The sequence below is a fragment of the Erpetoichthys calabaricus genome, chromosome 8 (assembly GCF_900747795.2).
Source record: "Erpetoichthys calabaricus chromosome 8, fErpCal1.3, whole genome shotgun sequence".
NCBI lineage: Eukaryota > Metazoa > Chordata > Cladistia > Polypteriformes > Polypteridae > Erpetoichthys > Erpetoichthys calabaricus.
The window spans coordinates 22406060-22431530 of NC_041401.2; the positions used below are offsets into that span (position 1 = coordinate 22406060).

Sequence of the window (25471 nt, forward strand, 5' to 3'; positions counted from 1 at the left end):
CATGCAATCTTAACATTAATTAAATTGCTGTTTTGGAAACAAAGAAAAAAATGCTTTTGTGATGGGTGGATGACGTGTATAATTTTTTTTTTCATAAGTCGGCTTCTACAACCCCACAAAACTCACGGCATCTGTAAAAAAAAAATCAACTTACTGAGTCTTTAACTTTCTGTACTAAGTGTGAGGATTCCACGGAGCTAAAGAGGCGGGTCCTTATGCAAAATATCACACTTTATGCAAAAACAGGGAAGCCAAAACTTGAGGTTTTTTTTAAACGAAATCAGCTTAATTCAACTGTGTATAAGGAAAGGGGGGAACACCGTGTTTTGAGGATTAGATTCTGAGTAAGATTAACATTTAATTAGTGAGCAGTGACAATAGTTATACTTCTTTTGAAAGAAGATACTCTGATTGTGTTATTTCAACATAAATTGTGTTAGTGACAGCTAACAGATTTAAGTCAATTTATCCAAAAAAAGGCACCGGAAATACCAGAAAACATCATTATTTTAAGTTAACTTGAATTGAAGGAAAATCCCTAATAGTTCATTTTTTTTTTGAGTGACCGATTTTAAGAGGACTCTTGTTGTATTCAACAGCACAGGTTCAGGTTAGGCTTTCTTGGTCTGTTATTATCCTGCTGTACGTTAAAGATTTGTTATCCATCCATCCATCCATTTTCCAACCCGCTGAATCCGAACACAGGGTCACGGGGGTCTGCTGGAGCCAATCCCAGCCAACACAGGGCACAAGGCAGGAACCAATCCTAGGCAGGGTGCCAACCCACCGCAGAAGATTTGTTATTTTTCCAAATATTCGGAACCTTTTAAAGCCCAAAGATACATGCGAAGGGCTCGTCCCAGAATGGGTCAAGCGGTAGTTCTATTTAGGAAGCACACAACAACGTGCCATTTTTCACTCTTCATTTTTCAGCGTGCGGGCAGCTCTGCCGCCTTTACGGCATTCTGGGTTCGACTGCCGTGGTGGGTCGTTGTTTGTGTGGAGTTTGCACGTTCTCCTCAACTTTGTGTGACTTTTCTTCTCACATTAAATGTGTACATTGGGCTGATTCCTCACTCTTAAAAGTAATGGTTCTTTACTGGGTTGTGTGGATCCTCGTAGAATTATTATTTGTCCAAGCACCATTTTCTTTGAATATGATGTTGGTTCTTTGTGCTTCGAAAAAAATCCTAATGTGTGGGGGGACAAATTAAATCTTTAATGTTTGATAGGCTACTTCGCAGGACACTAACAGATTAAGAAAACCTGGACTGAGCCTGTGTTATGGAGCAAGAGTTCTTTTAAAATCAGGAGCCATTGATACTTTCACCATTCTGGTACCATCATGGTTATTTACTGTTACGCATCTAAAGAAATATGGGTTCTTTCCGGAACCTTCATGTGGATGGGTCTTTTGGTTCCCTTTTGGAATATTTCTAAAGAATCAGTCTGGCACCTTTATTTAAGAGTGCAACTGTTGCGAGCTTGAGAGGGTCCTGTCCAAGTTCAGTCTCAGCCTTGAGCCCGATGCTGCGGGATAGCCGTCGACCCGAGAATGATTCCAACGCACATTTCAATTTCTGTATTTGCAGGACGCGACTAAAACACCCCGACGCGTTAACTGAGGGTCGCGTAAATGTTTTCCACAGCTACGTGAACGCTTCAAACTCACTTCATGAACACCTCCCACACTTTTACAGCAATCTTAAACTTGTAAGCGTTGTGAGTTAAGGCTCCTAAGTTCCCGAAATCCAACGCAGTCATTGGCACGATCTTTCTGTTGAATCTGTCTAATTGGATTTGCATTTTGAATAAGACGAACCGTACATCCAATTAATTAAGAGCAAAAGAATACAATGCGAGTCGTGCCCTGACCCAGTGTTTGCGCAGTGTTGATGAGATCCACCGCGCCCATTGTACCGTAAAGCTCCTTTTGTCCCGGAGCCGCAGACAGTGCGCTCAAACAATGGGCTCTGCCGATTCCTGGGTCGCAAACCCCCCCCGAAAGAACACACATACTTTTTTTTTTTTCTGGTGTGGGTATGACTGAGGGGAGTGTATTCAAAGCGCAATGTCCCCGCTCGAGTTCACGCCCCTTCAACCAAGTAGCGGGATAAGAAAGAGGAAGGCAGCATCACTCATCCCAGTCCCTTCAAGCACCTCCATCCAGCCGGCTATTCCCGAAGCTGGACAGGCGAGCTGGGATCCTACACCAGAATGGGGAAAGCCACTGCTTTCGGAGTCGTGCTGTTGACTTTCTGTGTTCTCCGGTGCCATTCTCAAGGTAAGCAAATGAAAAAAGATAATGAAGAAACGAGCTCTTGCTGTTTGGGTTAGGATGACGGGATTCCTCGAGTCTCATCACTTCAGTGTCTCAGCCTGCTTGTGATCGCGACTTATGCAACGAAAGTACCCGGTTAAAAATCATCGTTTCAGTTTGTCTTTAAAATGTGAAAACTGAAATAAAAAAAAAAACAATGATCAGAAGGCAAAGCAACATTTAGATATCGAAACGAAAGCAGTTATTTTGTCTGAACTTCAGTGTGAAGGCTTGGCTTAGCTAGGTAGTATGTTACTGCCTGATGGAATGCTGCGTTTCAATCAATGTTTACTCCCGTAACTGTATTGATTTGTTTTAGAAAAAGTTTAGCACTGGAGCGGCTTACATACTTAGAAGCATAAGAGCGTTAGTAAAGCTGCTGGCCTTCTTGTTATTGTTGTTGTGAGGAGCATTTATGGAATATAATTGAGAAATTGAAGTTTTAATCTTGAGCACAAAGCCTCCCCTCAGACAGATTTGAAGAGAACTTTCGCCGGAGCTTTGCCGTTGCTAAGCAACGGGGCGAGCATGTGACCAGCAGACAATCTGAGCGCCGCGATCCGCTCGCTGGACCTCACGCTGCCCCTTCGCAGTTCAGGCTGTCGCTCCCCCTTTTTTTCTTCAGCTCATTGTCCTTAAATGTGCTACAGAACCCTGTTGTTGTACGTTTGATTGTGCGTGTGTGTCTACCTTTTGATTTTGTGGGTTGTCGACCGCACGTCCATTTTTTTTTGCGCCTTACAGTTCTCGCAGATTTGTTTCTTTCGTGCGGGAGTTGTGCAAACCTCCTGAAGTTGTAATCTTCTTTCTTTTTCACAAACCCTCGATTTAAGCTCCTTAGTGTGAATCAAGTAACTAATTAAACCGCAGCAGCTGCTAAAGGCGAGCACTGAGGCTCCGGAAACAAACTCTACACCGGCGGGTAGAATGAATGAGCAGCGTTCAGCTGTTGCTTATTTTTAAAGTATAATGAGCTGCGTACCTGCGTGGAGTTTGCATAACGGAGCGGCACTCCTGCTCGAACTACCGGCGGCTTTTAGAGCCGAACCGTTTGAAAAATTTTACTCTGCCTAAATCTCAGTCATGTTGACACTTGCTACACGAATAACGAGCCAGACCTATATTTTATATTTTAGCCAAAGCGAATTCTAACACTAGGACACCTTACAGCTGTTTAGATGGGAGTGCAGACTGGACTCTCAGGGTCACACTGAGAGTCACACGTAGGGACTGAGCCGGAAGCCTTGTGGTTTAAGGACCAGTGGCTTTGTCATTGTACCAGACTGCCTGCCGACATCACATTATGAGACGTGTAGAAAATCCCGACAAGTGTAATGAACACACCATTCGTTTTCTGATACCCATTCCTTCACCATCGGGCTGTTGAGGACCTATTCCGACTTAATTAGACACCAAACTAGACGGGACTCTCAACCCCAGCCATACGAGGCCAGCGTACACTCTAAATAAATGGTTTAAAAATGACACTTTACTGGGTTGCTCATCAAATAAATAAATAACATAATAATAATTCTGGGAAGGACCTAGGGATATGAAATTGGTTCTTTGTACTGAAAAGAGCTCCTAATATATGAATAAAACAGAAATGTTTAATGTGTAGTATAGGTTACCTATCAGGATAATGACAAGAGTTGTAAGTTATTTGTTCAGGGTTTTCTTGTAGGATTCGTATTTTTGTTCTGGTTTATTGTTGCTTATTCTGTTTTTATGCTTTTGTACAGTATATCCGGTATTCAACTTTGCATATTTTTGCAAATATTATTTGTTTTAAACGTTGTATATGTCTTCCACCGTTTTCTTTCTGAATTTATTTGAAACGCTTTGAACGTGAAAAATGCGATTATTATTATTATTGATCAAGAAAACCGGAACTTAATCTGTGTGATTGTATGAATGACGCTAATGTGTATAAAATCAGGAACGTATCGGCATTTCCCAAATCTGTTATCATCTCTTCCTGTTTTTTTTTTTTATGGAGCCTGTTACAGATCTAAATAAAGAAATGTTCTTTACGAAACCTTCATGTTATTGGCTCTTTTAGGAACCAGAAATAATTCTCTTATGGCATCGCTCTATACACTCCGGTACCTTTTTTTTAAGAGGGTAGCGTCCCTACTAAACCCAACCCACCTATGTTTGGCATGTGAGAGGAAGGTGGAGGCTGAAGTTCCAATCTCTGGAGCTGAGCTCACCACCAATTAAATCTTTCTTTCTTTCTTTCTTTCTTTCTTTCTTTCTTTCTTTCTTTCTTTCTTTCTTTCTTTCTTTCTTTCTTTCTTTGTGACGGAATTGCCGTTTTGCTCAGAGCGCTAAAAATGCAATTTGATGGTCGAAATTCTAAAACGTCTTGCTTAAAGAGGGTATGGGAATAGATAGATAGATAGATAGATAGATAGATAGATAGATAGATAGATAGATAGATAGATAGATAGATAGATAGATAGATAGATCGACAGGAAAGGCACTATATAATAGGAAAGGCACTGCATGATAGATAGATAGATAGATAGATAGATAGATAGATAGATAGATAGATAGATAGATAGATAGATAGATAGATAGATAGATAAGAAAGGCACTATAGGCACTGCATGATAGATAGATAGATAGATAGATAGATAGATAGATAGATAGATAGATAGATAGATAGATAGATAGATAGATAGATAGATAGATAGATAGATAGATCTTTGTTTGTCCCACGTATATTGCAGCAGTGTTAGGTACAAGACAGACGCCAGTTACTGATCTGGATGTCAGCGCGCGGTGTATAATGATATGCTATAATTAGACCAAAGAAGACTGGCATCAAATTTCTGCCTAGACAGTGGCTGCGTTGAGTTTGAATGTTTACCCTTTTTAAACAGTTTTTTTTTTTTTAAGTTCCACTCAGGCTTTATTTTTTTGTTTCCTATAAACCATACCTAAATGCGCTTAATCCAAAGTCCGGAGCCGATCATGGCTGTACTTAGAACTGGACAGGGAAGACTCACACCAGTTACCTGGCTCACAGTTTAGAATTCCCAGATATTATTATTAGCTGGCGTCTTTATCCTAGACGACTTACACCATTTGAGATTGAACAACTGGTTGCATGTCTTTCGTTTTTCTACTTGGAGCACATAGTGACTTGCTGATGGTCACACAGAGCACAGGGTCTGAAGCTCAAAGACTTAACTACTACATTTAACCCAACACTCAATTCTTCAAGAAATTAAACATGGTCGTTGTGAGAATGTGCAAACTGAATAACACGAATTGGAATGAACACTCTTAACAATACTGGTCGTGTACATTAGAACATTAGAACAATCTGGACGAGAACAGGCCATTCAGCCCTACAAAGCCCGCCAGTCCTATCCACTTATTTCTTCCAAAAAAAACATCAAGTCAAGTTTTGAAAGACCCTGAAGTTTTACTGTCTACCGTATACTTGGTAGCTATAATGGCACTTTGTTGGATTGTGTGGTTCCACATAAAGCCACAGCTCGACAAAGATCCATTTCATACTGGAAAAGGTTAATTGCATACCAAGTTTGTTCTTTGGGCTTTGTAAATGTTTCTAATATGTGGACAACAACAAAGCACAAAGCTTTAATGTATAGGAGGCTACCTAGCAGGATACTAACAGACCTTACAGCCTGAGTGTGCAATGATTGTATGCAGCGAGTCCTTTGAAAGTGAGGAACACACTGATATTTCACAAACCTGTTATTTTCTAGGGCGGCACGGTGGCGCAGTGGGTAGGTCTGCTGCCTCGCAGTTGGGAGACCTGGAGAGACATGGAGTTTGCATGTTCTCCCTGTGTCTGCGTGGGTTTCCTCCGGGCGCTCCAGTTTCCTCCCACAGTCCAAAGACATGCAGGTTAGGTGGATTGGCGATTCTAAATTGGCCCTAGTGTGTGCTGGGTGTGTCCTGTGGTGGGTTGGCACCCTGCCCAGGATTGGTTCTTGCCTTGTGCCCTGTGTTGGCTGGGATTGGCTCCAGCAGACCCCTGTGTTCGGATTCAGCGGGTTGGAAAATGGATGGATGGATGTTATTTTCTATTCATGGCTATTTATCGACCCTGTTTTGGATCTAAACATATTTAAGGTTCTTTTTGGAATCTTCATGTTGATGGCTCTTTTGGGGATGGCCCTATGGGATCCCCCTGAAGAATCATTTTGGCACCTTTATTTTTAAGAGTGCAGCCATTGTATCACAAACCACTGCCGCCTAAGAGACGTGAAATCGGACAGCTGTGGCATTTAAACTGGATGTGTGCATGAGTGTCCCGTGTGAGACTGGCCCTTTGTATTGTAATCACGCATCAATTCCTCATGAAAATCTAGTGTCACCCTTATAAATATGCTCAGGTTCTGACACTGAAATTAACTAAAAAGATGGTCAGGCTGACCCGATATTAAAAATGATTGATTTTTTTTTCTACTTGAATTCCATATCTGATCTGTTATTGGCATATGCTGTTTATAATGTCTAAGTCTATTGGACCTTTGGGGGCTTTTGAGTTTCCTTGACTGACAGATATGTAGGCAATGCCTTTGTTTTTATGTATAGCACCAAGTGTAGTGGTTAAGGCTTTAGACCTCTAATGCTGAGGTGGGGGATTCAAATCCCATCCCAGGCATGGTCTTCATCCACCGGTGCTCCAACTAGAAAAAGAAATATAATCAATTGTATCTCAAATGTTTGGCTAAATTAATAAATCAAGTAAGTTAGTGTATTTAATAAATGAACATACATTGAGGTCACCAGGTAGATTATTTAATACATCAAACACCTTTAAAATGCAATACTGAATTTTATGACAAAATTCATTGATTAAAGCAGCTGTAGTGCCCATGCACATACATTACTGAAGACGCTGCAGTTTAAAAACTCTGAATGTGGCTTTTCTACAGAGTTTGTTAATCAATTGAATTTACAATAAGACACACAGGCTTAAAAACTGAAGAATGGAGGAGTGAACTCGGATTTTACTCCGGTCGTCAGGTCTGTTATCTCTTGATTTTTCTTTGTTCCAAGTGAGTGTTGCCTTCCTTTCTGCGTCCTACAAGTTAAGCTGATTGTCAGTTGCTGTGAGGGCTTGTGTGTGAGTGGACTCGATGGTGGACTTGGACCCACCAAGCAGGCCTAAAGGACCCAAGCCTTGGGTAGACTAATGGAGAAAACCCAATGAAATACCACACTGGTCTGATCTGGGGGCTGCTATAAGGAGCCCCTTAGCAAAATTCCCTCTAGTGGCCCAAAATGGGGTAATCGCTGGCAGTCCAATCTCGGTAAGTCCCTTATTGGTTGGCCTGGGCTATCCTGACAGCATCATAGGCCCCAGGGCAAAGTGGTGTGCTGGGGTCCCCTGTTTTGATAGCAAGACAGAAACATACATAGGCATCAGAAACTCCTGGGGCCCCGGGCCAGTGCCCATTGTGCCCATACGTTAAGAAGGCCCTTGGCCCAGTGATGGTTTGGTAACGTTGGCCAATGTCATCACCACCCTATAGTTTAACACTTTTTAATGTCACAGATTGAGTAACAAAGTGCTTCTGTGTTTTCAATGATTGTTAGATTTTTCAGTGTGAGTTTTACTCCTTTTCTTATTAATTAACAAATTAAAAATACATATAATGAAATTGATAAAATAATCAAATGAAAACTGAACAAAAGTTTCAAATAAAGCACCAGTAAGGGGTGGCCTCCACATCCCGGGTCCTCCCTGTGTGGAGTTTGCATGTTTTCCTGGTGTTTATGTTGGTTGTCTCCTGGTGTTCTGGTTTCTTCTCACAGTCCAAAATCATGCAGGTCAGGTGGGCTGGTTGTGCTAAACTGGCCCTGTGTCGTACGTGTGAGTGGGTCCATCCTGTGACGGGCTGCTGCCCTGTCCAGAGGTTGTTTCTGCCTGCATCCATTGCTTTCTGGGATACGTTCATTGCTTTCTGGGATCGGCTCAAGGTGCCATGCTAACCTACCCTGGATAAGCAGATAGAGAAAATGGATGTGTGGATTAGTAAATTATGGACTTGTTGCAGGTTCAGGACTGTTTGCCCACACTGGCCAATGTTTCCCCGATGTACAAATCCCAATGGAGTCATGGTTGGCTGCCCACGTAGGGCCTACACTGGCCTAATGTCAGTTTATTTACAGGGCAGCCTGTGGGCCATTTGTGGTCTTGAGTGAGACCCTCTTGCTCACCACTAACATCAGCTAACCTGTAAGGGATGGAAATGCAGACTGTGAAGAATTTACTGTAATATGGCTGCCACTCACTTAAAATCAAAATTTGTCTGAAATAGACCAGTGAATGGTTCATATAAATTTAATTAATGTAATCGGCAATTAATATTCTATCAATATTTGATGTGGCATACTTAATATAAATGTTACGATTATCTTGCATGACTTCAGTGCATGGTAATAATGTGGGTGATGTATTTGGGTAATTTACATTGTACCTATGATACAAAATGTATTTATCTGTTTGAAATTAACAAAACTCCATCATGAGAATAACAGTTATTGCTATAAAACTTCATTTCAGAGGGACTTGGATAGCAGACAGGCTTGGGAAGATTTGGAACAGATGAAATTTAATGTCAGTAAATGTAAAGAATTACACATAGGAAGTAAAAATGTGAGGTTTGAATACACAATAGGCGGTTGGAAAATCGAGAGTCCACCTGTGACGATGCAGGTTCGCTCCATGTTCCCATCTGACTTCTGGGAGCTCTTGAACCCGACACCATCGGTAATGTCACTGATGAGCTAGACAGTGAGGCACAACAAGGCAAGGGGATGGTGAAAAAGTGCCAAGTGCTTTTATTAAAACCAACAAAACAAAACAGTGTTCAAATAAATAGTACAGTGTCTCAAAAATCTTTAAATAAATAATCCATTAAAACAAATGAACTGGTGAAGGTTAAAATCCAATAAATAAAAAAAATCCTTTTTAAAATGAGGTTAAAACAATGGCTGGAAGCTGTCCTATTAAAAATAAAGCTCAGTGCATTCTTGTTCTTGTGACTGGCGACAATTTATTTAAAAAGTGGCATTTTTAACTAGAGCTGTGGACCTGCTACACCACAACACCTTATGAGAAGAATGTAGGAGTCATATAGTGGACTCAATGCTATCAACAGTGTTGAGAAGCCATTAAGAAGGCTAACAGAATGTCAGGTTATATAGCGCCTTGATGTGTGGAGTACAAGTCACAGGAGGTTCTGCTCAAGCTTTTTAACACACTGGTGAGGCCTCATCTGGAGTTCTGTGTGCAGTTTGGGTCTCCAGGCTACAAAAAGGACATAGAAGCACTAGAAAAGGTCCAGAGAAGAGCGACAAGGCTGATTCAGGGCTACAGGGGATGAGTTATGAGGAAAGATTAAAAGGGCTGAACCTTTACAGTTTAAACAAAAGAAGATGAAGAGGAGACCTGACTGAAGTGTTTAAAGTTATGAAGGGAATTGGTGCAGTGGATCGAGATGGTGACTTTAAAATGAGTTCATCAAGAACATAGGGACACAGCTGGAAACCTGTTAAGGGGAAATTTCACACAAACATTTGGAAGTTTTCTTTACACAAAGAACGATAGACACTTGGAATAAGAGACCAAGTAGTGTGGTAGACAGTAAGACTTTAGGGACTTTCAAAACTCGACTTGATGTTTTTTTAGAAGATTTAAGTGGATAGGACTGGCGAGCTTTGTTGGGCTGAATGGCCTGTTCTCGTCAAGAGTGTTCTAATGTTCTAGTATTCTAAAACAGTAATTTCTAAAAATGGAAATTAATTCCGGGTTGAACATGTTGTCAGTTGGAGATGGAAAACTTGCTTTTGTGATGTTGCAAGATGTCAGCGTGGCTCTTCAGAGCGATGCCACAGGGGAACCATTTTTGTTTTCCCAAAAGACCCATCCACATGAAGTTTCCGGAAAAATCACTGTAAAACACGGACGGCAAACTTGCAGTAAATTACTGTCTGCTAATTGTATTGTTCTCACACTATTTTACTGAATACTACAACAAAAACAAAATACTATACCAGGGGTTCACAGTAAACTGCAGGGCCACAGAATTAATGTGGTGTAGCACATGTTACACCGTTACAGAATTTTTACTTGTTAACTGTATTTGTACAGCAATTCAGTTGCTAGTACGCTACTGTAAATTTATTAGAACAATTTGAGTGTGAAGACAGTATGAAAAAGCACGTTTGCCTGTAACCTCACAGTGAATGGACTAGCAATTCAACTACTAATTACTTTGCTGTCATACATACAGACCATCATCTTTATGTGTAAAAGTAAGGTTTATTTACACATTACAGAATACAGTCCACAAAAAACTATATTACACCATATGACATAAACTGCTTTATTAAGGAACCGTCATGCTGAGGAGCAGACTCTTAACTGTAGACTATCATCCCTTCACAAACGTCAATGCTACACACACACATAAATTGGATCATCCACATCTAATGAGACACTTTCAGTGTTTAGCAGAATTGTTTCATGTTGTCTGGTAGAAAATGAAAGGTTGCTTTTGTGATGTAGGGTGTGGTACAAGTTCAAAAAAACATAAACCAGCTTTCAAAATCACATAAAAATCGACCCTTCAGCGCAGTTTGCTCAACATCTTTATGTGTTTCTTTCTCTCAGCTCAGTTACAGTGTTGCTGCAAAGGGGGCGTTCCTTATGCAAATATACCAAATTTATGCAAATTTAGTTCTCTGGGCCATTGTGAATTTACAGCACAATTACAATTACAATTATTCACAAAAACAGTCTTGCACATTGAAACAGATAATTAATGTTGACAGCTAAAACACTTCTTACTGTAGATTTAAATGTGTTTATCTGTTTCAAATCATTGTTTTGATCTTTTACTGTATTACAGATTCTTGGCTGTGAAAATACACCGTTAATGTAATATGTTTTTGCAGGATTTTTTTTTTACAGTGCATTCACCTGTTTTGAGTTCTAAAGGTCCATGAGGCCCTTCTCTGTCCACTACTTGCTGACTTATTCCTTGTGTCTGTGGTTCTCTGTGTGAATGAAAATGTTCTAATATCTGTAGAATATCAAACACGCTTCCATCAGTGTCCCTGTAGCCAGAATTTGGCCTTTAACTGCCATCTTACCACATTTATAAATGAAACAGAATGAAAGCGCACAAGCTGAAAATGTCCCACAATGCAATGCAGACCAGACCAGATTATGACAGGCGATAGTGTAGCCTGCTGTGGTTACATGGTAGATTTTTCATTACAGTATTTTATTGTGAAAATTTCAAGTTAACTCCTGTGAAATGCTGGACATTTTTACAGTGTGGATTCAAAACAATACAATACAAGGTATTTTTTTGCATTGCACTCCTCCCTGAGGCTCTACTAGGCTCCATACTGTAAATAACCATGAATAGATGGTAACAGATTTATGATTTTAAAAGGACTCATGCTGCATACAATCACACAAGCTAAGCCCAGGTTTTCTTATGCTGTGTTCCATTTGAACTGGGAAGTTGGTTTTTCTGAATTCCTAGTTGAAATTTTTAACTTGAACGCCCCTTTAAGTCGGATTTCCAGAGGTGGTCTGTCAGTTCTGGGATCTATTTACCTCGGAAGTCGGATGTCAGAGCCGAGAATGACGTCACACCCGAGTTGACCGCGTTCCAGTAAAACATTCAGAAAATCAATACGAACATGTCCAGGAAAATCCGAAATGGCGACGTACATCACAAACTTTAGTGAAAGCTGTAATATTATACTGTTTATTAGCACTTGGGTCATCTATCTATCTATCTATCTATCTATCTATCTATCTATCTATCTATCTATCTATCTATCTATCTATCTATCTATCTATCTATCTATCTATCTATCTATCTATCTATCTATCTATCCTGCCAACTATACCAACCTTTCTATCTATCTATCTATCTATCTATCTATCTATCTATCTATCTATCTATCTATCTATCTATCTATCTATCTATCTATCTATCTATCTATCTATCTATCTATCTATCTATCTATCTATCTATCTATCTATCTATCTATCTATCTATCTATCTATCTATCTATCCTGCCAACTATACCAACCTTTCTATCTATCTATCTATCTATCTATCTATCTATCTATCTATCTATCTATCTATCTATCTATCTATCTATCTATCTATCTATCTATCCTGCCAACTTTACCAACCTATCTATCTATCTATCTATCTATCTATCTATCTATCTATCTATCTATCTATCTATCTATCTATCTATCTATCTATCTATCTATCTATCTATCTATCTATCTATCTATCTATCCTGCCAACTTTACCAACCTATCTATCTATCTATCTATCTATCTATCTATCTATCTATCTATCTATCTATCTATCTATCTATCTATCTATCTATCTATCTATCTATCTATCTATCTATCTATCTATCTATCTATCCTGCCAACTTTACCAACCTTTCTATCTATCTATCTATCTATCTATCTATCTATCTATCTATCTATCTATCTATCTATCTATCTATCTATCTATCTATCTATCTATCTATCTATCTATCTATCTATCTATCTATCTATCTATCTATCTATCTATCCTAGCTTCAACCATACTAACTGCAGAGTGTTGTACTGTGTGTGTTTGAATAACCCATAAGCCTTTGCAAACGTGTTGCATTGTGTCAGCTGCTATCTGTTGTGGTTACTGCATAATTTTCAAAATACCTTTACTTTTTGATTTACCCTTGTATACATTATATTGTAAAGAAGTAGATAGATAGATAGATAGATAGATAGATAGATAGATAGATAGATAGATAGATAGATAGATAGATAGATAGATAGATAGATAGATAGATAGATAGATAGATAGTGCCTTTCATCTATCTATCTATCTATCTATCTATCTATCTATCTATCTATCTATCTATCTATCTATCTATCTATCTATCTATCTATCTATCTATCTATCTATCTATCTATCTATCTATCTATGTAATAGATAGATAAGACACTTTATAATATATAGATAAATGTGTGAAAGGCACTATATAATGTCCTGGATAAACTGCCCTCCATGGCCTAGTCACTGTGGTCCCCTAATCATCCCCTGTCTCTAATTGGCTGTCTGTCTGCCTCTCTCTCTCTCTCTCTCATCCCTTCACTACCCAATACCTTGTGTACGGTGAGCCTACTGGTGCAAAATGGCTGCTGTTTCATCCTCCAGGTGGATGGTGCATATTAGTGGTGGTTGAAGTGACTTCCTACTCACTATGTAAAGTGCTTTGAGTAGTGAGAAAAGCGCTATATGAATGTAAAGAATTATTATTATTACAGATATCATATGAAATCGTAATGAAAAATCTACTAATAAAATAATTGTACACACCTATCACGGTGCAGGTTTTAAACGTGTGAACAAGTGCAGGGCTGTCTCACCATCCCAGTACCAAAGCCTTCATGTAAATGAGCTTTTTTAGCCCCCCCCCACCTTCCACATGCAAATGAATTCCTTTTGAAGACTTTAGCGGCGTGTCAACAGTGCACCAATACTTTTTTCTTTCTTTTTTTTTTCAAATTGGAGCCTAACCGGCCATTGTTGTGACAGCCTTGGGGTTATTTGCACAAACAGCGGCGTGATCAACCTAATGAGTGCCATGAATGTTCCCTTTGAGACCCGAGGCTGGACATTGAGCAGTCCTGCCTGTCTCATGGTGCAGGATTTTAAATCTCAGTTGGTTTCACGGATTTCAGTTTTCATTCTTTCTTTTGGGCTGATTTGTTTTTCTGACCTTCTCTTGTGGCAACAAATTTTAAAGTTGGGGGCCCTGACTCAATGTGCTATGTTTTAGTGTGAGTGCAGCCTTAGACAGAATGGGTAAAGAAGAAGACAAAGGCCATTTGCCACAGAGTGAGTGGAGTTACTCTTCACTGTTTACAGACTCTTAGTGATTATGCAAAAAAAAGAAAGGAGAAGTAAACGGAGTCCTACAAGATTAGATGGGGGGGGGGGGGTACTTGGCTGAGACCTGCAGGCGGAATGGTGTTGTTTTTTACATGCTAAATATTCCACCAGGTTATTCTTTTGTTTTTTTAAGTCAGTGGACTGTGCCAGGAATGCGGAGTGTTAATTATCTACAATCACGGGTCAAATTTGAAACAAATAATGCAAGACAACACTTTTCGAGTTGAACCTTAGTGACACTGTGTTAGGGACAAAGCAAAAATAAGTCCAACTTGGGTTACTCTTAAAGCTATTAAGAGACAAAGTCCATCATTTGTTATTTTTTTTTATCCAGTATTTGCTTTTTTGCTGTAGATTTGCTATTTTTATCATTATTGTTATGTCACATTATAACTGACATAACAAAATGTTCTTAATCCTGCTTAATCCAATGCAGGGTCACAGTGACCTATCCTGGCACCACTGGGCACAAGGCAGCAAACAGCTGTGAAGAGGGCACACTCATCCACACGCCAATGTGGCCAGACATAACAAGACCAGAGCCTGGGCCAGAGCTTGTACTGTATATTAGATAGATAGATAGATAGATAGATAGATAGATAGATAGATAGATAGATAGATAGATAGATAGATAGATAGATAGATAGATAGATAGATAGATAGATAGATAGATCTTTATTGTTATTGTCACTTTTACAAAGGAACAACGAAATTGAAGGTGCAGTCGACTCAGTGTGAGGCATAAGAGTTAAAAAGGCAAGAAGAGAGAATATAATAACAAACTGAATAGTAATAAGAGTACTTTACAAAATATACAAATTGCACTTGTTAAAAGTACAAATTGCACTGGTTGACTTAAGGTCTATATTGCACATTGGGAGAATGATACGGAGCAGTTTTATTCTGAGTTCAGGGCCATGATTGCTTTTGGATAAAAGCTGTTTTAAGGCGGTTTGTCCTGGTTTTCATTGCTCTGTATCTCTTCCTCCTACATGCCAAAGACAAGTGTGTGTTAGTTTAATTGGTGACTCTAAACTGGCCACATACTATATGAGTGTCCCTTGAACATCACTGGTGACCCACTCAGAGTTGAGGCTTATGGCCAGTGCTGTTGCCTACTGCAACTCTAAATTGAGCAAACTGAGTCCAGATGATGGATATTATTGACTGAGGGCAGCACAGTGGTCTCACAGCTCCAGCGGCCTGAATCCAGTCCTGTCCTGGTCACCCTCCATGTTAAGTTTGCACCTATTTGTATCTGTGTGGGTTTTTCTTCCTGGATCCTCTGGTTTTACTACCATATCATAAGGACAGGCTGTGATGTAGCGTATCAGGTGTCCATGGTGGTATAAAGTTTTTAAAAATAGCGTGGCTCACACATTGTGCATGTGGGTGTGAGTGGGCAGAAAGCTATGCAGCTGTGGGATATCTGATGAGGAAATTGGCTGATTCCTCATTCACGTATGGGTTCAGTCAGGACAGCCATTCATTATTGATGTTCCAAAGGATGCTAAGGAAAGCACCTACACTCAGTAGGATAAAAGGGGTTGATCTGTGTAGAGAAAGGAAATGAAGAAAAACCAGAGACAAGAATGAAATAGTAGAATCAAGTGATCATCTCAGCGAGGAGGATAGGAGATGAGGTGGTCAATTGACCCCGCAAAGGAATGAGAGCAACAGCCCTCCAGTGTTGTGCACGTTCACACCTCACAAGAACTCACTCAAAGTTCAGCTCACACAGATTAAAACAAATACATTCAAGTTCATAGTTCACCATTTCAGTTTTGAACTAGTTCATGTTCAGTTCATTTTGTATTTTTTAAGGAGAGTGAGAATAAATGACCCATGACTTTACTTTTTTCAATTTTACATGCCTTATATTAGGTCATTACAGTGTTCTTGAATAAAATGCAATAATTATGAAGAGTCTTTTTATTTAAATACACTTTATTGAGTTATACCCAGCAACCAACACGTATAACCATATATGCTAATATCCTCCCGGTCAAAAAAGAAATTAAATAGATGCAAGTATACATATAAATTACCGCTCTGTGACACAAATGGTGACTGTGAACCAATGTGTAGGTGAACTAACCGATTACAATGCCGGGCAAAAATTCACGTCACATATTGCATGTCCAATGGGGAAAATTATAAAGTGGCCTTGAGAAGTTCAACCTTTTCCTAAAAGCGAAAGCAGATCTTCACCGCGTGCTCGTGTCATCGGAGGTGCAGCTTAAGCACAAGCTTGCAGACGCAGACAGTGCCTATTTGATTTGACATTATCTTTTCCCGAATACAAATAAATGGCAAAAAATTTGTATGAAATAAATATTTGTAAAAATCCACTATTTGTGCTTATCCTAATACCGTATTCAGATTTGGTTCCACCCCTACATTACAGGGTAAGTAAAACGTTTAATGTGGACCTAAACCAGAATCAGAATGTCACCTAAAACTGAACTCGCTAACGTTCAAGTTCTTCACTTTTAAATGCATTTCGTTAACTTCACCGTTCTTAGAAAAATGAGCTTGTTCAACGAACGTGCTCTTTTGAACTAGTTCATGCACAACACTGTGGCCCTCCAGGGGTGGGTCTCACTCCAGCTGAGCCATAGAGGAAGCAAGAGTGACCAAGTGGCTCAAGGGGTCCTGCAGGACCTAAGGTAGGTGGCAGGATGATGGAGACCAACTCTGGGGGTCCCTGTGGTGACTGGCTGAGGTGGCTAGGACGAGAGTTGAGGAGGGGGCCACACTGGCTGGCATCTCGGCTTTGCTGAGAAGACCCTGGAGGAAGAGCAGATGAGACGGTAGAGTGAGGCACTGGAGATGAGAGGCGAGATCTGGGGAATAACGACTCTGGCTTTGATTTTTACATCTGGTTTTAAAACATATTAATTGGATTTATTTTTTTCTTTTTTATCTTCATTAATGCACTGTTTTAATGAATTATTTAATGACAAAAAATTTTAAACTGCACTGCACTTTTTGCACACAAAGCTTGGACGATTGTAAGTAAATGCACTTTGCCCTATTTGTTGTTTTTGTCCTTGTTGTCCTAGTCCTACCTCTTTTCATGGCTTTGTCCCAGGAAACTGGTAATGCCAAGGATGTTGGCACCTGGATCATCACACACACGCAGGTTTAGTTAATGGATGACACGAGGAGTGTAAGAGGTGTCCCTTTCAGGGGTGGTTCTTGCCTTGCGCCCAGTGCTGCTGGAGCAGACTCTTGCTGCCAGGGTGCTAACCTCGATCAAACAGGCTCTGTAATGAATGGATGGTCATATGGATTGGTCTATAGGTGTGCCTTCCTAAAGACTGGCATCTTGTGTGCCGTGAGTGATTAGCAGCAGAGCATCTTAATTGAGTTTGTTGGGTTCAAGATATGGATGGATGGGTATCCAAAAGTAAATGTGATGTTGGCTGAACTGTGCAGGGCACTTATATTGTCAGTATGCATCTGCAAAGAAAAAAAAATGATATCTCCACATTGAAAAGGAAAGAAGGTTCAAGACACAATGTTTTGGCTGTAGAGCTTTCATTTGGTGAGTAAGAAATAGAGGAGGGGAAGAAAGGAACAAAGCCAGGGCAGGTAAAAGGAGAAAAGGTGAGAGTGATTGAGAGAAAGCTGCCATTAGAGAAGATGAAGGGAGACGTTAAACAAGTTAGTTGATTATTAAGACTTGGAGAAGTTAGAACATCAGAACAATCTGGACGAGCACAAACCATTCAGCCCAACAAAGCTCACCAATCCTATCAACAAATAACTTCAAGTCAAGTTTTACAAGTTTGTTCAACTGTCTACCACACTACTTGGTCACTTATTCCATGTGTCTGTGGCTCTCTGTGTAAAGTAAAACTTCTTAATGTTTAAGCGAAATTTCCCCTTAACAAGTTTCCAGCTGTGTCCCTGTGTTCTTGATGAACTCATTTTAAAGTCACCGTCTTGATCCAATGGACTAATTCCCTTCATAATTTTAAACACCTCAGTCAGGTCTCCTCTTCATCTTCTTTTGTTTAAACTGTAAAGGCTCAGCTCTTTAAATCTTTCCTCACAACTCATCCCCTGTAGCCCTGAATCAGCTTAGTTGCTCTTCTCTGGACTTTTTCTAGTGCTGCTTTGTCCTTTTTGTAGCCTGGAGACCAAAACTGCACACAGGACTCCAGATGAGGCCTCACCGGTGTGTTATAAAGCTTGAGCAGAACCTCCTGTGACTTGTACTCCACACATCAAGGCGCTATATAACCTGACATTCTGTTAGCCTTCTTAATGGCTTCTGAACACTGTTGGGAAGTTGATAGTGTTGAGTCCACTACGACTCTTAAATCCTTCTTATAAGGTAGACTCTTGATTTTCAGACCTCCCATTGCATATTCAGCTCTAACATTTTTACTTTCTACATGTAATACTTTACATTTACTTCCATTAAATTTCATCTGGCACAAATCTGTCCAAGCCTTTATGCTGTCCAGGTCCATCTGTAATGATTCAATGGATTTGAGATTATCTGCCAATCCACCTATCTTGGTATCATCTGCAGTCTTTACCAGCTTGTTCCTTATATTCCTATCCAAATCATTTCTATGCATTAAAAATAGCAGCAACCCCAGCCCTGCACCCTGCTGGTCACCACTCTTAACGTCAGTCAATTCTGATAAGGATCCTCACACTTTCATCCTCTGCTTCCTGTGTCTGAGCCAATTCTGTACCCATCTACACACCACACCCTAAACTCCCACTTCTTTTAGTTTGATGCCCAACCTCTCGTGTGGCACCTTATCAAACACTTTCTGAAAATACAGTATGTGACTCTAGACTGAGCATGAGAATGAGCTGAGCCTTTTCTGTCTTTGAAGCCCTGTGAAAGAACAAAAACAGGGAGATCAGTGTGGCTCTGATCAAGGAATGTGAAGTGCTCTACAGCCAGCTTTGTAAGCTCTTTGATTTTTAACGGCTTGAATGTGCTCCCTGAAATGGTCTGCTAGCCGTTGCCCTGTTTCACCAATGTAAATGGCTGGACACTTCCTAAATAAGATTTGTAGACTGGCAAGAGGCCCATTGTTTAATACTGAATTTACTAGTGGGACCAGATACAAGGGTATATTGTTGGTGACATATTTGCAAGTGACACAGTTGATCCTGTAACACCTCAAAGTGCCTGATGGGGAATATGGCTCACCTCTGTGAAATGAGCTGCAGAGAGAAGTTTGCATAGGTTATGTGGTCGACAGAAGCAGATGAAGGGAGTGTTAAAATTCTTTGCATTTATGTAGCGCTTTTCTTCACTAGTCAAAGCGCTCAGCAATAGCAGGTTAAGAGTCTTACTCAAGGGCCCAACAGAGCAGAGTCTCTTTTGGCATTTACGGGATTCGAACCAGCAACCTTCCGATTGCCAGTGCAGATCCCTAGCCTCAGAGCCACCACTCCGTGTTAGGAAAAAAAGCTCCCGTGGAAGGATCAGTCTGCAAAATGGGGACTTTTATTTAATGATCTATGGGAAAGATAAAGTGTTAGGGTGGAATAGGAAGATCTGCAGGATTCAGGTTTCATTATTGCAAAGTGGATGTCATAAGGTCAACTTCTGGCTTAAATGAAGGTCCCATCCACAATAGGACAAGGGTACCATCTATCAACGAAGAAACTCCTCATTCTGAGTACTTCATTGCAGAAGTTAATCTCATCACTGCAGAGGAGGCAGAGTCTGAGGAACTGAGAAGGAGGTAGCGAGTTTTTAGTATGTCAGAAATGGAAGGTCAGTCAGATTGTAATGGACAGAAGTTTGAAGTCCTGGAGAGCTAATAGAAAGACTGATATCTAAAAATGGTAGCGCTGTGGTAGAAATGTCCATTGTAAAACTGAGAGATGGATGGAAATGAGCAAAATCATCAGTGAATTCTTGTAGCTGGCATCTGGAGCAAGATGGTGCCAACACAATCACAATACAGATCTGGTACAATAGAGCCAATGAAGATATTGGCATAGCTGTGTCCCATTCTAGTAACCATTGAACTGGTGAAAACAGTTGTTTTCAAAAGAGTAAGCACTGAGGGTAAGAACCAGTTCTTCCAGTCCGATGAGGGTGTTTGTGGGAGGATCCCGGACTGGACGTCTGTTGAATTCCTGCCTGAGGGCAAAGAGACCTTCATTGTGTACAAGTTAAAAGCAGTCATGATGACCTGAATATTTTCATTCATTAGGTCAACTATCTCATAACTAAACCAGCCCAATCTCATTTTAGGATCACAATAAATAAGAGCCTGTCCTGGTAGGGTAGCACACAAGGGTAGCCAACCCTGAACTGGACAGCTGGTTCTTTGGAATTTATTTATTTTCCAAATTCATTCTCTCTTGTATGGAGCTGTAGGGTGGCTGATGCCTATTTTTGCTGTACTGGTTCCAAGAATATAATCCAGAACAGAGCATGACCTTTATAGACCTTCAGCTTAGAGTAGCCGGTCAGCTCAAGGTGGAAGCCTTTGGGATATGGGAGGACACCAGAATGTCTGGGGATACAAGAAGAACATGCAGACTCCAGACTGGTATTGAACGGGGACTCGGGAGTGGGGAGGCAGCAGCACCAACCTCTGTGCCGCCATGTCAGCCATCAAGAATGGTTAATTTTTTTTTACTTACTCTGGTTAATTATTTAGGGCTAGTAATTAAGTAAGCTAAAGTAATCTGTGAGCCTGTTAACTGCATCACCTTACGACAGCGGCAGACCTTGACCTGCCATTCTAGGAAAAGCACCCAGCCGCCATTAGGCCTTCTTTTAATAAAGTTAATAGACATTCAATTTTTTGTTAAATTATGGCAACTGTTTTTTTTTGTAGTATTCTAAAACTGGTTACACAACTCTTGTGTAATTTAAAAACGTAGGCAAACAAGTTCTGGCTATTTGCGCAATAATATCTATCTATCTATCTATCTATCTATCTATCTATCTATCTATCTATCTATCTATCTATCTATCTATCTATCTATCTATCTATCTATCTATCTATCTATCTATCTATCTATCTATCTATCTATCTATCTATCTATCTATCTATCTATCTATCTATCTATCTATCTATAGTGCCTGTAATATGTTTGTGCAAAGTTTAAGCATTTGGCATCATAATATTAAACAGTTGTGAATGGGATCCCAGTCCACTGCCAGGCACCCTCTCTACCCTCTCACTCCTTTATTCATCCATTTTCTGACTACATTTATCCATTGGAAGTTTTCAGGGAGCTGTGACCCTACACTGGGTTGGTGGGTTGAGAAAATTCACAGATGGATTAACAGGTTAGCTTAAATGTGTAAGTGGCCTGGTGTTCCATCCAGGGTTTGTATCTGTCTTTCTGACAGGTGGAAGTACAAAATGGCCAAGACAAAAGAGACGACTGCTGTCCACACCCCACCTGACAGCTTATCTACAGTATAATATATACTTGTACAAGGGTAAATCAAAAAGTAAAGGCTTTTTAAAAATTATACAGTAACCACAATGCAACACTTTTGCAGTGGCTTATGCGTTGTTCAAACACACACAGTACATCACTCTGAGTTAGTACAGTTGAAGCCAAGATAGATAGATAGATAGATAGATAGATAGATAGATAGATAGATACTATAGACTTTATATATAAGTATATATAAATATGTATATATATTTTTATGTACTGTATATATATATTTTGTACTGTGTGGGTAATGTAAATTGTGCATTTATGTTTATTAGACAGATAGATAGATAGATAGATAGATAGATAGATAGATAGATAGATAGATAGATAGATAGATAGATAGATACTTTATTAATCCCAAGGGGAAATTCACAATGTTTTTGTTTTATTCATTACATAGCAATGTTTTTGGTTTAGCAATATTCCCCTAATACATTGCAACTGTAAATATGTTCAAGCCCTCTGAGAATGTGTTCATTGAAGGACACTTCACAAAGTTGTGGTGATGCAGAACAGTTTAGCATGGACAGGTCTTGCTGTTGTTGTGACTAGGGGTCTCCAGTCATTGGAATTTCTAGTAATCACTTTCAGTAACTGAGCCATCATATTAGTGTAACTTCTCAGAAAGTTGTAAAGCCCTCCAGGATTTCTTGCTTCCCTGCTTACAGAAAAAAAAACACCCAGCTACCATTGAGTAGACAACAGGTCTGCCCTTATCAATGTAGAAGAGACACTGGAGCGTAGGGGGGCTTACTGTACACCTGGGGGGATAAGAAATAGACAATGAGAAATGCGACTCCACATGCAAACACCATTGCAGAAAAGAAGACATTTGTCAGACCTGAAAGGCTGGGGGAACAGATAAGATAAAGGAAAACAAACAATGGAGGAAATCTGAAAAGGCACCCCATCGGGAAAAGCTAACAAGGTGATTGTGCACTTGTCGTTCTTTCATTGTCGTGTGCAACTATAAGAAATCCAGGAATGAAAAAGGGAGGACTACTGTCCTGATGAGGGGCCCAGAAAGCAAAGCAAATAGTGGCACTGAATACGTGACCTGCAGATAATGAGGTTCAGGTTTCTCTTAAAAAGCCACAGCCAAAGAGAGAAATGGAAGAGTCAGGAAACAGCACTCCACAGAGAAATTGGACAGCCATGCCTCCCACTATGAAAGCAGCATCGTTTTAGACCCACATAGTTCAGTCTTGAGCCACTTAACAATAAAACAGGACATTTCTGCAAAACAAGACCAAAATGATCACTTGATGTAAAAATGAATAATTATGTTGCATTAATTGAACAGGTATTTTATCCTCAAAGTGATTTGTGTATCATTGGACTACATCCTCACTACTACATTTTCATTTAAAAATGACATTTTTAATCAGTAACAATCTCCATCCATGCTCACATTTTCACATCATTTAAAAAAAATACCTCCATCCACACTAAAATGACTGAAAACGCATGTAATGGAGACGTTCGCCTATACTGGGCAAGCACATGTTGATGGAAAAATGCTTAAAGGGATAGTTTAACCACAAAGCTGTAGCAACCGGTAAATTATTTTCCTTTTGCACATGTATGCAGCATTCAAACTGCAAAATACAATTTAGATGCATACAATTGTGCAACACAACAATCGCAATAGGAAGCAACTTCTGTACGTCTGCTGTGTTTGAATATACAGCATTCTTCTGTAAAGGTGACCAGTAAAGGAATGAGATGTTGTAAAGAGCAGGGTCCAATCAGGTAAGGGCCACATGATAAGCACAAACCAATCAGAGTGCGATTAGAGTCTGTGTTTTTGAAAAACTGCCTTTATGCCCATCCACATTACAAAGCTCATGCTGCGTTTTCGGCAGTATATGGCTCAGGAGGGCATTTACAAAAATCTCTATTCTCAGGGTTAAAAATGCCAAGGTAGTGTGGATGAAAGGCGAAAATGTACACAAATGTCTGCATTTTTAAACACAAACATCATAGTGTGGGCAGTTTCTTGGTCTCTGTAGAGTCTTCATATGTTTGTGGGGATTTTCCTTTACATCTTCTTCAAAGACGTGTATTTTAGGTTAATTGATGACTCTAAATTGGCCTGATGTGAGGGACCGTGCCCTTTGACAGACTGGCACACTGTCCATGGCTGGCTCCTGCATAGTATGTGAAGTTTCTTGGGATACACATTGGTCCCCCATATCCTTAAATGGAACTAAGTAGGTTTCACAATGTATGTATTAAAATTGTGATTATATATTTTTTTTCATTATCAGCCTCTGTATATATATATATATATATATATTATAAAGAGGAGACAAAACAATGTCACCCACCCTGGTGAGCCCATACTGTATAACTGAAAGAAAATTGCAGTGAAAAACATGCAACGAGTTGTGGATGACATCTTTTCAGAGAGGAGCCCAGAATTAAACTGCCTGAAAATGGCTGAACTTGCAGTCATATGGGTTCCAGGGAGGAAGGGGCGGGTCCAGGAGGGCAGATAAGGGAAGTGATGTCAGTGGCAGGCTGGTCGTCAATCAGGGAGGAAGACAGAAGGCATTTGAACACAGTGCCAACCCTTGGTGCGGCAGGTAATTACTATCACCAGAGACCTTAATAGATATATTATTGATATATAATATTTAAAATATATATGTATACATATAATGTATATTTAATATATATATATATATATATATATATATATATATATATATATATATATATATATATATATATAGATAGATAGATTTTTTTTTAAAATCTGAATTGCAATCTGGTTATTATTTAGGTGGTTACCTACCAAGTAATACTTGTTGTTGGTTGGCCAGTTGGCAAACATCCGCTATGCCACGTTGTGAGAAGCAGATCATAGATATGTGGTACAGTAACTATATATATATATATATATATATATAATCCAATGTCTGTTTGTTTGTATGTCTGTCCGCTTTTTATGAGAGAACTACTTATCGTTTTTTTTCCTATAATTTTCTAGAACATTCCAGTTGATTTTGAAACTTCTCTCATTGCACTAAGTATCATAGTTTACATGTGGTAATGATTTATTTGTGCGAATCTGAGAGAGCGGCTGCAGGCCGAGGGGAGGGGGGTGGTTCCCTCCTCACTCAGGTGTCAGCCTCTGTTCGAGTTAGTCTACCTCTCGCCACGTGTTGGAGCGTACCTCGCCCCCGCTTAGCTAGCGACACCTGTTTGTTCAGCAGACATTATCATCTACAGATTGTTAGGGAGTAACGTTTGACATTTTTGAGAGAGAGATCAGAGCTACGTGTGTTTTAGAGGGTAGCTGCTGATTGCCAAAGATACCATGGCTTTGTGCTTTTCTCCCCACGCAGGGGACACTCTCCTGTCACAGATAAACACGATCAGATACAGTGCCAATGTTTGACGCTGGAGTTTACCCACCTTCTGCTTGGCCAGAATTAAATTTTTTTTTTTTGATTTTTAAAGTTTGTCCTGTTTCACTACTACATGGGCGGAGCCGCTGGGGACTCATAGCGTATATATATGTGTGTATATATTTATATATATATGGTAAATTGCAGGACACTATTTCAAAATGTGACAAGCATGGTGGCACTGCAGCTGTACAAATTAGATATTGTGGGCTCAAGTCTCACGCTCTAAGTATCGCTGTCTGCCTTCTTGTATCTTTGTTAGATTTCCATGTGACTCCAGTTTCTATTTAGTAGAA

General features: G+C 39.8%; 1 protein-coding gene across 1 annotated transcript in view; it reads left to right on the forward strand.

Moving 5' to 3' along the window:
- The first annotated feature begins 1940 nt into the window (after positions 1 to 1940).
- Positions 1941 to 25471, forward strand: part of lrp2a (low density lipoprotein receptor-related protein 2a) — a 357969-nt gene continuing 334438 nt past the window's right edge. The window contains 1 exon segment of the mRNA XM_051930710.1: positions 1941 to 2284. Within this exon segment, the coding sequence (XP_051786670.1) occupies positions 2218 to 2284 (67 nt within the window). The 5' untranslated portion in view covers positions 1941 to 2217.